The 21000-nt window shown below is 38.7% G+C and overlaps 1 protein-coding gene across 2 annotated transcripts in view; it reads left to right on the top strand.

The window, feature by feature from the left end:
* The window catches only part of rcan3 (RCAN family member 3), a 65127-nt gene extending 44127 nt beyond the window's left edge, over nt 1-21000 (top strand). For both annotated transcript variants that reach the window (XM_015380013.1, XM_015380014.1), the window contains 3 exons: nt 12962-13135; nt 13743-13914; nt 18263-21000. In XM_015380013.1, the coding sequence (XP_015235499.1) occupies nt 12962-13135; nt 13743-13914; nt 18263-18417 (501 nt within the window). In that variant the 3' untranslated portion in view covers nt 18418-21000. The remainder of the gene's footprint in view (nt 1-12961; nt 13136-13742; nt 13915-18262) is intronic.

Genomic DNA, 21000 nt, shown 5'->3' with positions numbered 1-21000 from the left:
CCTCAGCTGCTATTTCAGGGAAGTTTAATACTTAGGGGCTTTAAAATAGACTTTAGAAAGTATTAAAGACCCCAGGAGGAGATGGTTTTCTGTTGGTTGATAAAAGTAGTGAGATCCTGCTCTGTAGTTTAGAAAATCAGATTTTGGAAAGAAAAAAAAGATTGGAAAAACACCCCCATGCTTAGATGGTGCTGCAGGGAATGTCTGGCAGGTTTAACAGGTTGGCTAAACTTCAGCCGAATGCATTATCAGTTTTAACTTACTCTAATGGAAAAATATTTGCACCAGTCATGGAAAATTTACGAAATGTGATTTGGAGGACATTGCTGCAAGAAGTTTCCAAAACCATGTGAAGTGTTTTGTTGTTTTTTTTGTATCGCTACCTCTACTGTCTACCTTTCTTATACACCCAGCAGTTTAGTTACTGTTTACTGTGGAGGAGAGAACAGTAATTAGTCACAATGGTCCAAATGAATAAGAAATGAATTTCTTAAATATTTTAGCACAATCTTTTATTCTGTATTGCATTGTTATTGTGTTTAGGTTTTTTTTGCTTTTTTTATGCCTTGAATCTGAGAAGTGAAATGCATCAGAAGACATTTCTCAGTTGAGCTGCCAGCTTCTTTTGTCATCGTAATCAGAAGTAAATATATATATAGATTTTAGACCCATTAAATTTGTAAAATAATGTTTTATATACAATTTGTTTCCAAAAAAATGTATACTTTGATTCTGCACTGGACCAAACATTTATTGTCAGTTAAAACGTTGTAGCTATGGACTTCAACTTCTTTTTTTTAAGTTTCTATATTAGCAAACAAAAGTTAAACTGTTTGATTTTTGTAAAACATAAAGCCTTTAACATTGAAATGACACTAAGATCAGTTTTCTTTAATTTTATTAAATCAGATCCTAATGATCTGCACAGAGAAGACATCCTTTCTCAGAAGCTAACATGCAAAATGAACCAGATAGTTCAAAAACATTGGAAGCTAACAGGAAGTTTGCTCAGAAGATTTATAAATTATTGCCTCAACATGTGGATCTCATCATTTGTACTGTGGCTGTTTACTGAATAGCAAAGGATCTGCAGGTCTGCTGTTGGTTATTTTTGAAATTTAATACAATTTAAAACTGCCTTCCAATCAAATTAAGAAATCACTGCATGTTTTACAGACGACACTAAATTCAGGATCTGTTACATGAAGGAGGTCTCAAATGCGCTACAATAAAATAAAGGGACGGAAGGTAGAGAAATACTTTTACAAATTAAAGGATTAAATATCTAAGCATAAATTTAAATAAATTCATATCCACAGCATTTAAAAACTGGTAAGGAACCTTTTAATATTCTGCTATCTAAATTAGAGGAAGAATTTAGATAACGATTAACTATGGTCCAGGAATAGAGCATTGAGGAACACAACACACAACATATCAGTCAGAATGTTCTGATGGTTATCGTTCCCCAGTTCAGAACCGGATCCAGTAAAGTGAACCAAAGCATTCTGGATGCATCACTATTAGGATGTAGGTCATTTAAACTGTTTACCTGGTCTGAAATCAGGCCGGAATTCACTTAACGAATTGTTACGAATATTTTTGAAAAAAATGTTTAGTTAGAGATGGACCTGTAATTATTTATTTTTCAGACAAAAAGGTTTCCTAATAAATCTGCAGTTATCTGGAACTTGTTCACTGACAAGCCAAGACCTGCAGTTTACTACACTGCCACTAGGGGTGTAAATCAGACCCATCATGGCGATTCCATTCAGTATAATTTTCCTGACCCTAAGATTAGATTATTTTTGATACTCAAGAATACACCAAGATTCGATTTGATTATTTGGTTATTTTTTTTTATCTTACAGGCTAGACAATTTTTCAATTTTGAAATAAATCAATGAAAGCTGTAATATCATTATGCATTTTATTAGAGAAAAAACAGCAAATAAAAAAAGTAGCAAAGTTGTACTCCACCTAGGCCTATTAAAACCTCATTCACTGAAAAATAATGATGCCCCTGCATTATAGATTCTGAAAGGCCTTGTATCAAACAATATTGCACCAAATCAGTGCAATGAGTGCAATGCAATACCTCGGCTCCACAGTGTCGAGCAGGTATTGGAAGCCTTCCCCCTCCGCAGACACTCCACTGCACCTCTCCCAAATTTTAACTGACCGCAGACAGGAGGCCTGCTTGTTTTGTTTTTATGACCGAAATTGCGGAAAACAACTTGTGAAGTTGGACCAGCTAGAAGTGCGAGGTGCGCGAGAACGCTGGGACCCTTTTTCCACCTGGATCCCCGCTATTTTTCACCGTCATGTCCCTCCATTGTCGGACAAACTGGCCCCCACTTCCTCCCCGCCTCGGCTGTATCTAGACCTACAGCGTATAGCGCAGACCACGCTTCAATATTGGGCATAAATCAAAAATGTCTGCATCAAGCTCACTGCAACACAGTCTGCAAGAGTATAACCAGGAAGCAAGGTAGGAGGGCAAAATAGGTTCAGCACCACCGCAGCACGGGAGTCAGAATTACCCCCAATATGGATAAAAATAGACCGGAGGGAAAAAAAAGACTTGAATCGATACTCTTGCGGACGTGTCGATGCAACGGATCGCTGTTGGATCGATACAAAATGGTTATTATTTACACCCCTAACTGCCACCTTCACTCGCCACTGAAGGAGCTTCACTGGTGCTTCACTGATTGTGTGTCAGCAACATCAACTGGCTCCTACATTCTGAGTCATGCCTTAAGTAATGCGGTGACCCTGCTGATGGCCTTTTCTCTACCCTCCACAACAAAACTGCCTCATCACCAGAAAGGCCATCAGCTGTACGCCGTGCCGATGGCTGCAGTTCACAAGGGTTAATCTCAACTTGTTGGCCATATGTTGCCCTAGTTTCATGGTTATTAGAATATGCTGGGGTTTGAAATTCTGATATGTTTTACAAAACCCATTTAAAAAAAAAATAAAAATTCAGGAGTGAGCAGTTTTATCATAGTGCGAGGAGCATTAAGGTAGCTGGAGCTGCCCCTCCCCCACATGTTGCCTTTAACTTGAAGAGGTTACATTAATTTCTCCCTCATCTAATAAAAAAGTAAACTTAAGCTTTTCGGAGTGTTTCAAAAAACAGACAGTCATGATGAGAAAGCTAAAAGAGCATCAACCATCACTCAGGTAACTAAGGCTACGTTCACACAGCAGCCTGAAGTGACCCAAATCCAATTTTTTTGGCCCACATGCGACCTGTATCTGATCTTTTCATGGCAGTCTTAACAATACGGATCCGATTTTTTTCCAACGTGACCCAGGCCACTTGGCTACTTGGCTATTTGGTCCTGAATCCGATAAGAATCTGATATTTTCAAATGCGACCTGTGTCTGAACGGCCAGGTCGCATTCATCTGACCTGAACACTATTAATACCCGACAAAGGTCAGTATTATAATATCAGCCTCTTTTGCTTATTTTAAGCTAAAGACAAAAAGATGTGTCAGTTGGCTTCCTATACATCTACTGGTGTCAAGCTGGTTCCAGGCTGCTGGTTTTCTTTGCAACCAAGCAGTAGCGCAGCAGACTCCAGTCATTCATCAAGGTAATACTGAACTCACTTGATTGGATAACTGGAATCTGGTTTGCAATTGCTTGGTGAGATTGAAAACCAGCAGCCACACAGTCCTTTCTGGAACCAGTTTAACACAAGAAATTTTGTTTTGCATGGTTTAATACAGCTATGGGTATCTTTTAAGCATCTAAATACCTGAATCTGAGTTTTGATATAAAACTATGCAATCTCTGCTTTTTATGCTTTCATTGGCTCTGCACTTAAACCTTATCATGTCAGGTTGTTTTGCTTAGTATTTGGGTGAATTATGGAGGCATTTAAAAAATCACAAAATGCACAGATCTAAGCCTTTTTATCACTCTTCAGTTCCATTTATTTAGCTTCTTATCTCTTTCTGGGTTTTTTTATTCTGAAAGTGGCAGCCTGCTGGTAGATATTATTTATTGGAGTCTTTTAAACATTTTGTTCAGTTTGTTCCTTATAAAAAATATTCTATCCAGAGTTTTTAAAGTAGCTATGAATCGTCCCTTTTGGCATGTGCAGCGTATCAATTGTCTGAAATATTAAAAAAAACAGGCAGCTAACTCCCTTTTAACATTAAGATTATCCATGCTGGGTAAACATATTCAATTCAAATAATATTTCATTAGTATGAAAGGGAATTTAGATAAATGAAATGAAATAGTTGAATACATTAATTAATTGACAATTTATTATCCCCTAAGAAGCAGAGGTATAAACATGTTTTGAGGCAAAAGATGGCAAACCTGTTTAAAAATGGTAGTTTTGCTGGTAAACATGTTGCTTCAGAGTTGCTGACAGTTAACAGTCTAAAGGTAGGAAGAGCTATTGTAAACACACCCTGTGAGTTATGTAATGTAAACTTATAGAACCCTGTGGTCAGTAATGGCCACACTTACCACTTTAATTAAGCCTACGTAACTAGGAGATACATGAGAGCAGCGACTCCACACATCCTTCCCTCCTGTTCCATCCTAAATGTGTAAGGTTTCTCTTGTTGCATAAGCAGCACGTGTACATGGCTCCTTCTTTAGATATTGCTTTTCCTTCTAAATAACTAAAAAAAGCAAAAATGTGCAAAGTGCATCTCTGCTGAAACCTGCTGGTGCACCTGCTGGCCTTCAATACAGATTCGGCAACAGTTAGATTTATTTTATTTTTTGAAGGTTAGAACTAATGATTCATAATCAAGTACAGCAGATAGATTTTTGTTCTAAGTTACCTACACAGCTGCATGAAATATTTCTTTGAAAAGAGTGCAGAAAGTAACAACAGGCAAGTTACATAGGAAGTTGGTAGATTGTAAAACAATAGTCCAAACTCTGAGAAAAGCTTTCCAGACCTCAAGTCTATTATCTGAACGTGTAGAGAGGATTGGAATAACTGGAGACCCAGCGAAACATGGCAGTCCACATAAACTGGCCAGCTGGGAAGCAAGAGGATTTTTGCAGAGAAGCTACTGTTTCTGAAGGCCTGTGTAACTTTGGAAGAGCTGCAGAAGGGAGAGAGCTCAGGTGGTAGATTCTGTTAAAAGAACCACTATTAGTCATGCACTTCCTGAAACTGGCCTTCATGGAAGAATGGCACACACAAAAAAAACTGAAGGGCCTACATGCAAAACACTGTGACTGTGTTGGGTGCAAACTAGCATGGTGGTGGCAGTATGATGCTGTGGGGATGTTTTTTTCTAGTATGGTCAGGGGATCTGCTACTGTGAAAATGAATGGCTTCACAATTGGACAGTCCTGGAAGAAAACCCGTAAGATTCTGCAAAACACTTGAAACCTAAAACATATAACTATTGCTAGAATGGATTAATTTAGATCAAAACATGTGTTATATGTGGCCCAGTTAAAGTCCAGACATGAATTCAACTTGGAATCTGTGGGAGCACTTAAGGCTGGTCTTTTATCACTCCCCACAATAAAACATGACTGAGCTTGAGCTAGTTTTAAATGAAAACTGAGCAAAAGGTGTGTAACTGGAGAAAGGGCAAAATATTGACTTAAGGAAGCAGAGAATCAGTGAAAACCACACATTTCAGGTATGTCTGCAAAAAATGTTACAAACTATGCACCGTTTTCTTTTAACGTCAAGAGATAAAGTTCAATAGGTGTCAATCATTTTGCATTATTTACTATACTTTGATATAAAACTGCAGTAGTCCTTAAAATATGAACCTGTGCCAAATTTTTTACTTAACAGAAATGCTTTGGAATATTTGATAGCTGATATACATTTCACTTGAAATAACAGGATTTGTTAGAAGGAGAGGCTTGAACCTCCCTCAGTGCCTGAAAATACAGACATCAAGTTGATAAAACAGAAAATGTAGGAAATATTATTATAACATATCCATTTTTCAAGTATTTTTTAGCCCATACCTGCTTTCTGGGTTTTTTTTTTTGTTTTTTTTTTGTTCTCTCATCAACAGCACAGGTGCAAAAGGGGAATATTGCAATGGCAGATGAGCGGGCCCGTTTGCAGCCAAGCGTAACTTAACACCCTTCTCCTGTTCCCCGTTACCCTTCAGCTCCCTCCTCTCATTCCCTCAGGATGTTCGCTCATAAAGAGCCCATAAATTAGTGATCAGCATGCTCGCTTGTTAGGTACCAATCAGCTGTGGGTTTATCAAACATGGGTGCAACACGGTGAGCTTTTATGGAACATGATCTCAGAGCTTTCCCACATCTCTGCTCATGCCAAAACATCAATTTAGCTTAAGAAAGTAGCCACAGTGAGCGTCTGGGGGGGTGTGACTGTAAACCTTATCAGTTTTACTCTTGGCGTCCGACGTGTGAGTCATAGAAGCTGGCTGTGGCTCATGGAAAATTCACAGCTTAAATAAGGGCTTAAGTGGTCTTTGTTGAAAGGCCAAACAAGTGCTGTGTTGTCATTCTCAAGAAAATCATGATTGTGTCACAGGCGGGTTAACGTGCCGACAAACAATGGCTCATTGCCCTGATATGTAAACTTAAATTTTGCTACGTTTGCATGTTTCTCTTTAAAGCTGATCTCTATGGGACATTATCCCCAGCCTCAGCAATACCTTCCCTTCATGACTTTTTCTGCTTCTTTCTGTCAACTAAGACCATAAGATGGTCTGACGCTGTCATTGGCTGCAATTTGTGTGGAGTTGACAAAACAGCTGACAGTTTTTTAAAGGACTCTCCCATCCTAGTGAAAAGGTTATCATGCATTCAGCACAGGCATTCACCACAAGCATACAAAGCATTTTAAATATATACCCCATTTTGTATTTGGTTGAGCCTCGCATATTTTTTGCAATGCATCAGCCACTGGGAGTGAAAAGGACCCACATTACTATGCTACCGCCACCATGCCTGTAGACTAATATTGAAAGTTTTACCTTAACTTTACCAGGCTTTTTTATTATGAAAAAGGCTCAGTATATGAGGGATTTTAATCTTTGAGCAGAGGCTTTATCTTTGGTTGCCTCCCTTTCAATAAACGTTGATGTAGATCAGGGGTGGGCAACTCCAGTCCTGGAGGGCCTATATCCTGGAACTTTTAGATATGTTCTTGACTTAACACACCTGAATCAAATTAATAGATAATTAAAAGGACTCTGGAGAAATTGATTGCATACTGGGGAGGTAATTCAACCATTTGATTCAGGTGTGTTGGACCCAGGATTAGTCTAAGGCTACGTTCACACTGCAGCCTGAAGTGACCCAAATCCGATTTATTTGCCCATATGCGACCTTGCTCTGATATTTTCTTGGCAGTCTGAACAACACAGATCCGATTTTTTTCCAATCCGAACCAGGCCACTTGGCTATGTGGTCCTGAACCCGATACGAATCTGATCTTTTCAAATGCGACCTGTGTCTGAAAGGCCAGGTCGGATTCCGACCTGAACGCCATTAATACCATACAAAGGTTACTATTCTGAGTCTTGCTACGCAGAAGCGGCAAGAAAAACAACAACCATGGCGGATGATGATGCGGAGAGCAGTATTTATGTTTAAACATATTGAAAAGATTGTGTTTTTATGGTTGGAAAAGACCACTAGATGCTCGCCGGTACTACCATCCATGTTTACTTCCATAAACACAGAGCACGCTGGCCTGTGACGTCATTGCGTCCTCTACTGCGCATGCGGGACACTTGCGTTGTATGACTGCAGGAGATCTCACACAGGAGATCACATAAAAGTCGCATATATTTGGAAATATGAACGGCAACTAAAAAAAAATCGGATTTCACAAAAAAAATCAGAATTGAGCATCAAGGCCTGCAGTGTGAACGTAGCTTAAATGTTGCAGGAAACTGGCCCTCAAGGTATAGAGTTGCCCACCCCTGATGTAGATGAACTGTAAATGTGAATACAACAAGGAGATGATTGTAGACTTCAGAAGAAACTGCATCAAGTCAAGTATTCTTGAAGGAGAAAGTGGATTTGTTAGAGGAACATGTGTTTTTTTTCCTTTTTTTCCCTTACCAGCGTTTTATTGTTGTTGCACGTTCACAAGTACAGAGCAACAAAATCATTTCTCTGCATTTAACCCATCCCCTTGGGGAGCAGTGGGCAGCCATTGTGCGGCACCCGGGGAGCAGTGTGGGGTTAAGGGTCTTTGCTCAGGGACCCAGAGTGGCGTTCTGTGGGAATGGGTGTCAAACTCAGAACCTCTGGATTCCAAGTGCAATGCCCTAACCATTAGGTCACCACTCCCTTCTGATATCCATGTTCACATGGATATCAGACTCAACTGGAGACGCAACTGTGAAGCCGTCTACAAGAAGGGACAGAGCAGACTGAAGAACCTTAGCCTCCTTAAGAGGTTCAGTGTTTGCAGCCAGATGCTGCATATCTTCTATAAGTCTGTTGTGGAGAGTGGGATCTCTCCCTACATTGTTTGCTGGCGTAACAACATCAGAGCTATTGACTTAAAGAAGATCAGCAAGTTGATTTAAAAAAAGGCTGGTTCTGTTCTGTGAACTCATCTAAAACCTTTGGAGATAATTTTACAAAAAATAATTATTCATAAGATGAAGAACATAATAAAGAACCATTAATATCCTCCTCATGAAGGTGTTACCGTAAATAACAGTGTTTTCTCTCAAATGCTTCCCCAGAAGTGCTGCAAGACAGACAGCTACAGGAGATCCCTCCTGCCTACAGCTATCTACAACTAATTGGTTGAAAAAAAGATGAACCCTTAGCTATAACCTATTAATAAATTCGAATAAAGCATTTTCAAATAAATTCATTGCTCCATGATTTTAAAAATGTGTTATTGTTTGGATTCTAACCACCCTGCTAAAGGACTTTAATTCAAATATCCAGATCTCTGCTTCTATTATAGTTGTTATGAAACCATTTTTTATTTTTTCAAAGCATATTCAAACGATGGATGGGTGGGTGGATTTGAAAGGACCACGCTGTGGACTTTTTAGTAATTTAGAATCTTATTTTAAAGTTTCTCTTTTTTCATTATTTTTGGTATTCGCATTACCATTTCGAGGACATTTTTCACATTTTTTCCTGATTTGACCCCTGTTCCTCCAGGACTCATGGGCAGCCAGAGTGTAACCTAAAAATGGAACGATGCAGATTAGAAGGTCAATCCAGCTCTACAGTTAAGCCAGCTGTATAAAGGCATTGAAATGGGAGAAAAAGATCTTCTCACGGGCAGAAAAAAAGCAGAGAGAACCAAGAAAGGAAGGAAAAGGAGCTAAAGTAGACAGACTTATGCATGTTTCAAATGTCCTAATTATTTGACCATGATGAACAACACAGAGTGTACTATAGTTCTGGTTCAGTTTGCTGAATCATCTACCGCTCAGTGCGTCAGAGACGTTGATGATGTGATGTCCATATGGAGAGAAAGCTGTTAACTTAGAATAGAGTCGCTCTCATACCAAAAGTGGTCGTTGAGCTGCCCTTTTCCATGGTGGAACGACTTTACAACATGCAAATGCAACGAGTCGTGTGTCTATATATGAAAGCCTAAATATACTGTTCTTAAGTCTTCTCAGATTTGTCAGATGTTTCCTTTTCCCTGCAGCTTGTTATTGCAAATCTAACATCAATGTTGCTTTTGGTGAAGAATTTGAATCATGTATACAGACTAAGGTGATTAAAAAATATATATATATTACAGAGGGAAATGGGTAAAAGTCCAACACTGATCTGAAAGGGAGACGTTTAAAGATGCCTGTTGTCTCCAGGCAGATCCTGAGGTGTTGCTTGTTTTCCTTTTACATCCTGGTGAGAGGTGCCTTCACAAGCTGAAAGAGGGACAATTTTAAATCCTCTGAACATTTGGCAAAAACAGAACATCTGTTTAAAGAAGAGCTGCAAGGCAGTAACAGAATTAGGAGCTGATTGAAGAGCACTGGACACCAATTGACTGTAATGCAACAGATTGCAAACATGTGGCTCTCAGGTCATGCGGAACTTGAGGATTTGTTTTCTTTACTCATCTGACTCTAAATCCTATTATGAAAAGTGTTTTGCTATTTTTACAGAGAGAAGTTTTGTCGTCAAATGAGTGAAATATGGTAATAACACTTTGTGGAGGATTCAAAACAAGATTTTAAAAACCAAGAATACTGCAAAGCATGGTGATGGGAGCATCATGCAGAACCATCTTTAAAGTTTTCAAATTCCCTTCATATCTTAAGCTCTCTTCAAACAAGACAATGAACCAAAACTCCCTGGTTAGTTTGCACAATGATCGTCCCAAAGCCCCGACCTCAGCCCGCTGGAAATTAGTTGACATTGCTTTGAGATCAGCAGACCGGCCAGTTTATGGTAATCTACTAATTCTATCAAGAATCGAAAATATCACCCATCTTACAGATTTTTTAAAATGTGTAATAAATCAAAAGATGATTTATTTTTAAAGTGGGAAAAAAAGGCTGTGCAATTCAACATGGTCCAATGTGGAAAGGATTTATTTACATCTGAACCTGCGGGTTGGTTGTTCCACCTTTGGCACATTCTTCTTTGCAGAATATTAATTTAGCATAAAGGGGAGTTTTTGAACAATAATTTTCTGTTTTAATGTCCCGCAGCATTACTTAGGTTTAAATCAAGCTTCCTTGTGACCTGCTGGATGGTTGTTGATGAGCTTTTTGAGCCGTTTCCATCAGGCTGCTACTCCTGGGAAGATTAACCACAGTGCCATGTTTTCTTCATTTTCGAATCACGGTTCATCCTTTGTTTTTATGGACTTTTCAGCCACTTTGCAACAGAACCATTCCCTGGATCTTAGTTCGTGACATTAAGTTATTCAGAGCATGACATGCATGACCTTTTAGCCTGTATCAGGTCATCAAACAGGTTCAGGTGCATTGATTTTGCAGTAATGAGCAGTGGGTGTAGATGGTAATATTCAACAAAGCTATTCCCTGTTAATTTATTATTTAACAAAGTAAAGGTAATTACATCTCCAATTTGGGCTTGGTTGGCTTTGGTAGCTTTTTTCCCCCAGTAAATAAAATCATCATTAACAAACTCTTTTTATTTTAACTTTGGTTATCTTTGTTTCATATTCAAATTTATTTGATTATCTGTAATATATACACGAAAAACCAAAGACATCTGTACAGATGTCTTGAGAGAATCCAGTCTTCATTCCAAACATGATGTGCAAATTGTCGACATGTTTTTGTGACGGCTGTAGATGTAAGCAAGCATGTCTTCTATCACAGCTACCTGACCATCAACCATTTCCGAACGACCATTCCGATAATTCAAAGCTACCAGCTTGGCTAAAAGTTGACCAAGAGGGAAGCAGGGAATAGCACCACTGATTACTCAGAAATAAGCCCTCCTGGTGGCCGTCTTCCTTTTTGCCCTCCTGCTGAGCTGCTTGATTGAGTTCACTGCAGAGGAGGGCAGTTTGGTGCCCGAGGAGACAAATTAGAAGTACAGCATAAACTAAAGGCCTGTGCCTGAGGAGGATGACGGAGATGAGCAGAGAGAATTCAGAACGTTCCAATTAAATGACAAAAAAGGTGAAATTAGTTTTTCTCCTAGATTAATACCATCATTTAATGTATTTATTGAATAAGGAATATCAAAGAATGGAGCTTAATACGTGTCATATTTTAAAGACTCTAGATTTTACAGTAAAAATGGCTTAATTAAGTCATTGATAGCAACAAAAATCCAGAAATGAGATGAGTTAGTCATTGTAACCTTATGTCTGAGAGTTAGACATGATTGGGGTCTTATGTTCACCTTTGTGTAAGACCTTCATGTATCAGTTTAATCCCCTGGTGTCACAGATTGATATTTTTTTTGTTGATCTACTGAGTTAGTTTAAGTTTTTGCAGAACAAGATTTGAAATTGGGAAGAAGCAAATTCAGGATTATTGATGCAAATGATGCAAGTTGAGATCAAAGTTAAAGTAATATCATCATATGTCATCATTGTCCCTGATAAATGAACATAATGTTACTTTAGTCTTATTTCCAAAGCAGAAAACGTTCCTCATGTATTGAAATATTTTTGTTTAACTAAAAAACAAATAGTCTGATGCTCTGCAAAACAGCTGCCACTTTATAAAGTATTACGAGGTTAATTAAAATAAAGTCGTTTAAAATAAAATTGTTCAACATTTATACTAATCTCTCCTCTAACTGCAAACTCCCTTTTAACCTGAAGCCACACAAAAATCAGTTTAAATATTAAATAAGTGAGTTTATTTAAAATTAAAAAATAAGAAGTTGGTTAGTCTAGTTTGAATTGAGGAGTAAAACAAACATTATCATCACTGGATCCCTGAAACGTCGGTGTCTGTTGAACAGCTTAACTAATGCCCCAACACATATAGCAGCGGTCATCAGGCTCCTCATTTTAATGGGAAAGCTTTGCAACTTTAATCTGCATAAAGAATTAAATATGTGCCCCTAAAATTGCTATGTTCTTCTTTAGTTTGCTACTGAAGGGATTGCTGATTAAATGCATGAGGATGAGCTGTAATTTTATCAGGTTGTTCAAGTAAAAAAACAAAAAAACAGTCATGCACAAACCTAATGATCATTTTATCCAGCAGATGAGAAAAGCTTATCTGACATTTTCCAGTCAAACACCGTCTTCTTTGTGATGCCAACAAGTTCAGAGATTTTTTTTCAGCTTTATATTCAATAAAATTCAGAACATTCAAAATTTAATTTTCTAATGATAAACTATGGATTATTGGAATGAAAAGGGAATATAATCCAGGTCAGCTGCAGGTGACCTGATCTAAACAGATGCTAAACACGAACAATCTGAATTGTCACTATTTTTAAAAATATGCTGTATTTTTCTTTAAGTTACTTTTGCCAATGCACAAGAGATCTAGCTGGCCATTGAACATTTTTTTGTTTTTATTTTCTGTAGGAGAGGTTTGAGGCGCTGTTCAGGATCTACGATGACCAGGTCACCTTCCAGTTGTTCAAAAGCTTCAGGAGAGTCCGGATCAACTTCAGCACCCCAGAGGCAGCTGCCCGCGCCCGCATCGAGCTGCACGAGTCCGAGTTCAACGGCGAGAAGCTAAAACTGTACTTTGCTCAAGTGAGTATCTGGAAACAAAGGGACAATAGACCTGCTGATTACATTGCATGTCCCGCGCGTTGAGGATGCCTGTGTTTTAGATTGTGTTCTGCCTCTGGTTTGGTCTAAGTATAAATAAAATTAGCAGGACAGTTCAGCTGCGTTGACTCCAGAGCTGTGCTTCATTGGAAATTATGTCAGCCTGAGTCAAATTGGAGTTCTTTTTTTTCCAAAAAGCTCCACCTGCAATGACCCCGCAACACCTTCTTGTACTTTGACGTAAGAGGATTATGGATTTCGGAGCTCAGACAAAGGCTTCATGTAGGAATTGTAATTACAGCAATTGGAAGCTATCAAAACGCCAAAAATCCCTTTATAGGAGCAAGTCTGACATTACGCATAAGAAGGGCTCAAACTGTGACTTTTTTTGCCATAAAACGGCTCTTAAAGAAACTCAAGCGATCTGACAGCTTTCTGAAAATAATATTTTTTTTCTGTTTTGAATTTAAAATCCTGCTGTTTCACAGATTATAGAGGAATATGATGTTTTTTTCTCTGTGTTGATTTTCATTTCCTCCCACGCCGCATCTCGTTTTCATGTTAATGTGTCCATTTCTCTGTACAACAGATCCAGAACGGCGAGGAGGACATCGACAAGTCGTATCTGGCACCTCCCCAACCAGTCAAACAGTTTCTGATCTCGCCACCCGCCTCCCCGCCTGTGGGCTGGAGTCAGAGCGAAGATGCCACGCCCGTTATCAACTATGACCTGCTCTGCGCTGTGGCTAAGCTAGGGCCTGGTCAGTGCTGTATTTCAGTCATTCTTCTGCTCAGATACAGATTTCTGCAGTGGTATAGAAATTATTTGATGCACTTTCTTAGAGGTCTATCTCAGTTCAAATGAGCTCTATCTCATTTTCAAGAGAGACATGTTTGATGAAACAAACTGAAAAAACAACATTATTAATAGACAGTAATAGTACAAATACTTAAAACATTCACCAGAATTCAATAAGCTGATCAAATATGCCTTCAAAATCGGAAATCATAAGGAAATGTAAATGACTATGCTAATACACTAAAAATATTATAGAAACCTTTATTACCATCTAGTCAATCTAACTATCCATTGTTGCTATATTCTATATTTTTTTTGGAAAGGGGGTGTTCAAATAAATACGCAAAAAAAAAAAAAATTCAAACCTTTGATTCACTAAACAAACATTAGAAAAGCATTTCTTTGTATGAAATATCAACAGCGGATCAATTTTCATTCCTGAACTTAAATTTTATTTTGATTTAGTCACAACTACTCGGATTTCCCGGTGATATACTAAATGAAAAGTGGTAAATAATTGTGAAGTTCCAGAAAATGTTATTATAAAAAATAAGGGAAATATAATTAGAAAAATCCCAAAAAGTCTGGTGTGCATTTGTATCCAGGCCCCTGACTTAGTGCTACACAGAGCCCAGTTGTTGCGATCTTTTGGATTTCATCTTTCTTCCAGCATTTTAACATTAAATTTTTGTGTTTTTTTTTTTTTTCTTAGCAGAATAGCTTTAGTTTAGATTCTCATCAGATTTGAGCGTGGATCAGTTTATTGAAGAAGAGCATCCCCAAAGCATGATGCTGCCACTACCATGTGTCACTGGGTCTGGGTGTGCTCCAGATGAAGCTCAATGAGGTTCAAACCTTTCTATGCACTTACTCTAAAACTAACCCTAAACCTAACTATTAGCAATGCATACCTCAGCCTAACCCAAAATCGAAATCTTAGCCCTAAACCTAATCATTAGCAAAATACCTTGTAAGAATCAGCTAAATGTCCTCACTTTACAACAGCTAGTCCTCATTTTGATGGTGAAATTGGGAAAATGGTCCTCACTCTGGTTCCTATACGAGTGCACACCGTGCCGTTATTCTGAGCCAGAAAGTTCAGTCTTGACCTTATCTAAATGTTAACTGTGTCCCCAACGGGGCTCGTTGCCAACGGCAACTTCAAGTTTTCCTGCCAGCTTTTCAATAATGGCTGCCTTCCTGACATATTTCCATCAAAGCAGATTGTTGTCTAGTCAACAATTCGTTTTTTCTCCTTATAATTTTTCAGATGATTGGTTGGACATAGAGCTTTAAGGTTTTTTGTTTTTTTTTAAGCTTTGGATGTTTTTATAACATTACTAAACTTAAAACTTCTCTCTAACTTTCTCCCTGACCTTTTGCTGGGTTCCTTGTTGTGCAAGTTTCTGTTTGTTTGTTAATGTTAAACAAACTTTTGAGGCCTTCTCAGTAATTATACATAATAGGTGATCCCTGAAACTAGTTGATTTACTGGATTAGAAATTGATTCAATACTTTTACTGGGTTTCTATTTGTAAAAAGCATTCAAAAGTGTATGTAATTTTCCATTCTACATCTATTAATATTTTATTTTGATTGATTACATCAAATCCATCTATAATGTAATAGATTTCCTCTGTAAAATAAGTACAAAGCTATTTTTTCCTTTAAAATGGCAAAAAAATGGTTTCCCTTTACAGTTTTTTAATAAAGCTTAAAAATTATGTCCAGTTCAAGTACCATGGATATTTTAAGACCCTTTTATTTGAATACTATCATTAGTATATATTAGCTAAGGTTTGGTTGCTGAAATCCAGATGTTTCCCAGATGTGTTAAGATCCGACAGGTTTTGAACGCAACAAAAACAATTCAGTGGAATCTCCTGATAATCTTGAGAACGTTAAGTCTTCTTGGTCTCAATTAACTCAAAATTAATACGTTTCTAACTCAGAAACTGATAACATTTAGTCCCTCTTTATACAGAGAAAAAATTTACCCGAAGCATTCTTACAATAAAATGTGACCAAAAAAAACTCTTTTTGAAGAAAAATACTGGAAAAATGACTAAGTCAGCTTCCTTATGTAAGTTCTGCACCACGCCTTTCTTCTGCAGTCATTATTAGCCATCTGTATGCAAAAACACTGCTGAGCAGCTGCGAAAGTAACACAAAATGCTTACAGTGTTTAATTAGGCAGTGGATTTCAAAGTTTCTGCAGAAATTCGCCTGTTCCTGTTTTCAGCTAAACTGTGATTATGCAGAATTAAATGTGCTCAAACCATCACCTAACAGTAGCGTGCGGTCAAACACAGGGAATCAGCGTAAATCATTGTCTGGAAGTTTTTACCACAGCAGAAATAAGCCCTTCTTGCAAATCTCATCCGATAACTAGATGCATGTAAGATTGAAAGCAATTATAAAACAGCGTGTAATTCTCATTATCTTCCCATGACGATTTGTGTGAACACAGCTTTGCCGATTAAGGGGGGGAATAAAAAAATTCTAAATCTCCAGTTGACTGCTTTTTTTAATAATCAAAAAAGAAGATGATCTCAAACAAACATGCAGACAGAGTGTCCGGCGAAGAGGGCAGCTCTCTGCTGTAACCATAGAAACACAAGGCTTCAGGAAATGGTTTTGTCCCTCGCCTCATATCCTGGCGTCTGAGATCAGATTAGGTCGGCGCTGCAGCACAGCGCGCTGACTCCCTCTGTCAGCGCGCTGCAGGAACAGCAGGACTCCATTCACCACCCATCTCTCTGGTTGGCACCGCAACAAACAGCTACAAGACCAATTTCCTTCAGCCTGCCAGCTGTCTGATCACATCGACATGGCAACCGAGATACAATCTACCATGTGAATGTTTTTATTCACTGAGCTTGGCATCTGGACCAAATGCAGAAGGATTATTTTTGGAAACGGGCTTCTTTCTTTTTTCTTTTTTTTATTGTGAATTAATGCTCTGAGTGATTGTTCTTTTTGGAGCATCTTTAACTTTGAATGGTGCATGCCTGGTGCAACCCTTAAAGCTCAGTTTGTTATTGCTTTTTGAGGGTCTCTGCTCAGGGACCCAGAGTGGCAGTCCGTGGGGCTTGAACTCTGGAACCTAACAACTAGACCACAACTCCCCAAAGCAGGCATTAGCGTGAAGGGTCTTGCCTAAGGACCCCCATCGGCAGCTCATTCTCCCCAGCTGGGATATGAACCCAGTCTTCCTGTCTGCAGGATGGGTGACTTACCACTTGAGCTAAAATGGTTTGCATTTAGAACCCCCCTGAGCCTATGTCGCAGCTGAGATTGGACGGCTGCAAGAGGAAAAAAAGAGAGATTTCCTTATTACTGTGTTACTAGCGAGTATTAGCAATACAAAGAAAGCTGCCTTAAAGCAATCTGTGTAGTTTGACGTGATGCAAACCACCACAAGTCCAAACAAATCTTATTACCTTATGTGTTTTTTATTTTAACTTTTTTGTTCAGCAGCCATGTTGGATACTAAGGGTGTTGCTGATCAGCAAGCTCTGATTTCCCCTGTTATAAATCTAACTTCAGCAAGCAGTGTTGTTGTATTTGCAGCTGGGATCTGCCAGGTAAAAAGGAGAGCATTTTTGTCCTACTGACAGGTTGTTCTACCTGAGCTGTTGATATCTGCAGCTCCTCCACACATTCTGTACCAAGAACACATTGGCTGCTGCTCTGATTAATGCTGTCTTAATCTGATCTATCACTTTAGGTTAGCTTTATTCCTGATGCTGTTTCTTTTATATTCTTCTCAAAAATAAATAAATAAATAAAACTCTAAGCCTTTCAAAAAATACACTTGAATCTAACACTGCAATTAAGATACCTCCGAAATACCTAAAATACCTGGTATCTCTGTATTAGTTTGGAAACTCCTGAAGGCAATTGGTTTTAATGAATTATTTGAAATGATCTAGATACCCCCCCACCCCCACCCCACCCCACCCCCTTTTTGGGGTGAAAACAAATAATCCAACTAACTGCTTATTTAAACATTTATCAACTAATTTAGTAATCAGAATACAGACTGTAAATGAGGCGATTTGCTGAAAGAAGAAACAGCTTGACTAGGTTCAATTTGTATATAAGAATAAATCCTGTAAAGAAGCTTTTGTAAATAAATGATCTATTAATAGAAAAAACTATACTGAATAATCAGTTGTTGTTGTTGTTATAGTTCAGATTTGTAAAGGTTGGAAGGATGTGAATCCTTTTGTCCACCTCTGTAGCTGTCTGTGTTTCAGCTTAGAAATGGGTCCTCGTTTTGCTCATATTTCTTATTTCCTGCTTAGGTGAAAAGTATGAGCTCCACGCTGGAACAGAGTCCACCCCCAGCGTGGTCGTTCACGTGTGCGAGAGTGAGACGGAGGAGGACGAGGCGGTGCGGCCAAAGCAGCAGATCGTCCAGACCAGACGTCCCGACGGGCCTCCGGCGGTCTTCAACTAAAGGTGGACCCTCCATCCGCGGCTTCCCGACCGCCCCTTTGAAACCCGTGACACACCTGCCCTCTCTCTGTCTCTCTCTCGTCTCTGCACTCACAGAGAGCGTTGACGCCCCTCATTTCAGTTCAACTACAAGTGAAAAACAAACCAACGAACATTGCTTCGAAAGACGGCGTTTGTGGAGAGCGTGGCGATGGAATGAGGCGGCTGGAAGGGAATGGATGAGAACCACTCACACAAACACTCATCACATTCTGCGGACAGCGTGGAGAGCGGCGGGCACGCTTGCCTCCCACCCACCTAACCCCCCCTACTCGCCTTGGTTTTCAGCAACAGGGGGTGAACATAGCTGTCCGAATACAGGCACCTGTCACGCATCACTCAGCTCTCGTTCTGCTCAGATGTTTGCTCGTCCGTTACATTGTCAGCTGAACCCTCCCTCCCCCCCTCCCTTCTAGTTGCAGCCATCTGTACAATGATCGTTCTGGACCATTCTCGACGCATGGACAGCTTTCCTTTCACATTTGCTCTTTTTTTCTACTTCTCCTGTTTTCAAATCTGCCGTACTGCATCAGGACCGAGTGTGTGATATTGCCGCTCTTCTCTGCATGTATTATTCTCTGTTACAAAAAATATGTACTGAATCACAAATACTAACAATTCATGTGAAGAAAAAGGAACCTATTTAATGTCACATTCAAAACAAAGCTCCATATGTGACTAAGAAACGCGCTGGTTGTTAAACTTTCTTTGTTTCTGCTTATTGTCTCTTTTTTTAGGTGGTGGGGGTTGTTTTTAAAAGATGTTTTTTGCTAACTGGATGTACATTCATACTCTGTATTTGATACCCCGACACTTTTGCATGCCTAGTTACTTCTGGAAAAGAGGAGCTGAGTTGAAGTGTTTGTTTTATTTTATTTTTTTATCATCTGTAAAGGCAGGGAACCTGCGTTTAGTGGAATCAAAAGCTTGATGGCGAGTTTTGTTAAAACTTGATGGCTTGGAGAATGACTCATCCCTCCTTTTCAAGTGTTTTTGTGATTCTTTTTTTTTTTTTGTATTTTCCCATTGTTTGATTTTCTGTATGTCAGGCTTTCTGTGGAACCGACAAACTGCTTGTTTTGCACTGAGAATATCTCTCTCTCTCTCTCTCTCTCTCTCTTGGTGAATTGTGGGATGAATTAACCAACATTTTGCTGCTTCTCGCTGTGTAAATATGTCCAAAAAAAAAGTTTCTTTGATTCTTTTTGCAGCCGAACGAGTAAAAGAAGAGGGAGGAAATGAGATGACCAACCAAAGCATTTATTCGCTTCGCATCGTCGTCGCAACTGCACAGATTATTACTGTTTCTTTTCTCATTTTATATTAATTAGTTGCATTTTTCACCTGCTTGTTTAACCAGATGAGGAAAATGGAATAAATGCTTATAACAGGTTTCTGAATCGAACATCGTTTGGCAGCTTTATATCTAACTTTTCTTTGGCTGAATAACATTATAAAGAAAAAGACAGGTCTGTGTGTTTGCCAGTGCTGGACTGGGAGTTTTTTTTTCTTTATTTGAGGCAAAGCTTTTATCTCAAACTCAGCACCTGGTCAGCCTTTTTCACCAGCACATTATATTGCAGTGAGTCAAACACTCCAGTGAACCCTTTAGGCCTTTTGGATCTATAGGAGCGTGCTGCTGGGACGCATATTTGTACGAGATTTAAAGGAAGGTTGGACGGAACGGCAAGAGAAAAAAAAATTTATATGTTTGTTTTTATGTTTGTTTAATGCTTTTCTTTTTTCTGAGAAGCGGTTCTCTTGACAGATTGGACATTTAACTGTGGTAAAACCGATGCAGTTTAATGATATAAAGGAGAAAAAAGCAGCATAGCGTGAGAAAACACATTTCTTTCCTTTTTTTTTAACTGTGATCATGAAGATTTAAACTGGTGCACTTTGGTCACAACTGAGAAGAAGATGTATATTTATGTACATATGCCAAGTGTTTAATTTCTTTTCTTGCTGAGGCCAGTCTCAGTGTGCAGTTTGTTATAGCTTTCCTTGGCTTTGTTGTAATGGGGAGGGGAGAAATGCAAAAAAAAAAAAGACAATAAAAAAACCACATGTATTCTGAAAATGCTCGATCAAAACCAATTGTCTTGGTGTTTGTTGTTCGACATTGAATCGGTTTGAATGTTTCATTTACTTCTGGGGAACTTAAATAGCTCAATAATACCGTTAATACTGTCACTGTTGTAACGTTTCTGTTGAGAACTGAATATCGTGTCTGAATATTGTAGAAATCCAGAAAACAACGTAGCAAAAACAAGCAATAATTTACAGTTGTATAATACCAGTATGTGTATTTTACATGTTCTGTACCTATTTCTCAGACATGGTCTCTCTGTCTCTGACGGTTATCTGCTTCTATTTGTGTAGTAAGAAAGTCATATGTTTCACATAGAAAAATACATAAAGACTCATTTTTAAAAGCCATGCCTTCTGTTGTTTTCTTCGGAGTGGTTCCCTGCTGCAGAGCCACACGTTTATTGTTTCGGTTCTGATTTATTGTTTTTTTTTTTTTAGTTTTAAAGGTTGAAGT

Source organism: Cyprinodon variegatus, unplaced genomic scaffold, assembly GCF_000732505.1.
Source record: "Cyprinodon variegatus isolate N-32 unplaced genomic scaffold, C_variegatus-1.0 Scaffold205, whole genome shotgun sequence".
Lineage (NCBI taxonomy): Eukaryota > Metazoa > Chordata > Actinopteri > Cyprinodontiformes > Cyprinodontidae > Cyprinodon > Cyprinodon variegatus.
The sequence above is the reverse complement of the archived record's forward strand: the minus strand, read 5'-3'. Positions and strand labels throughout refer to the sequence as shown.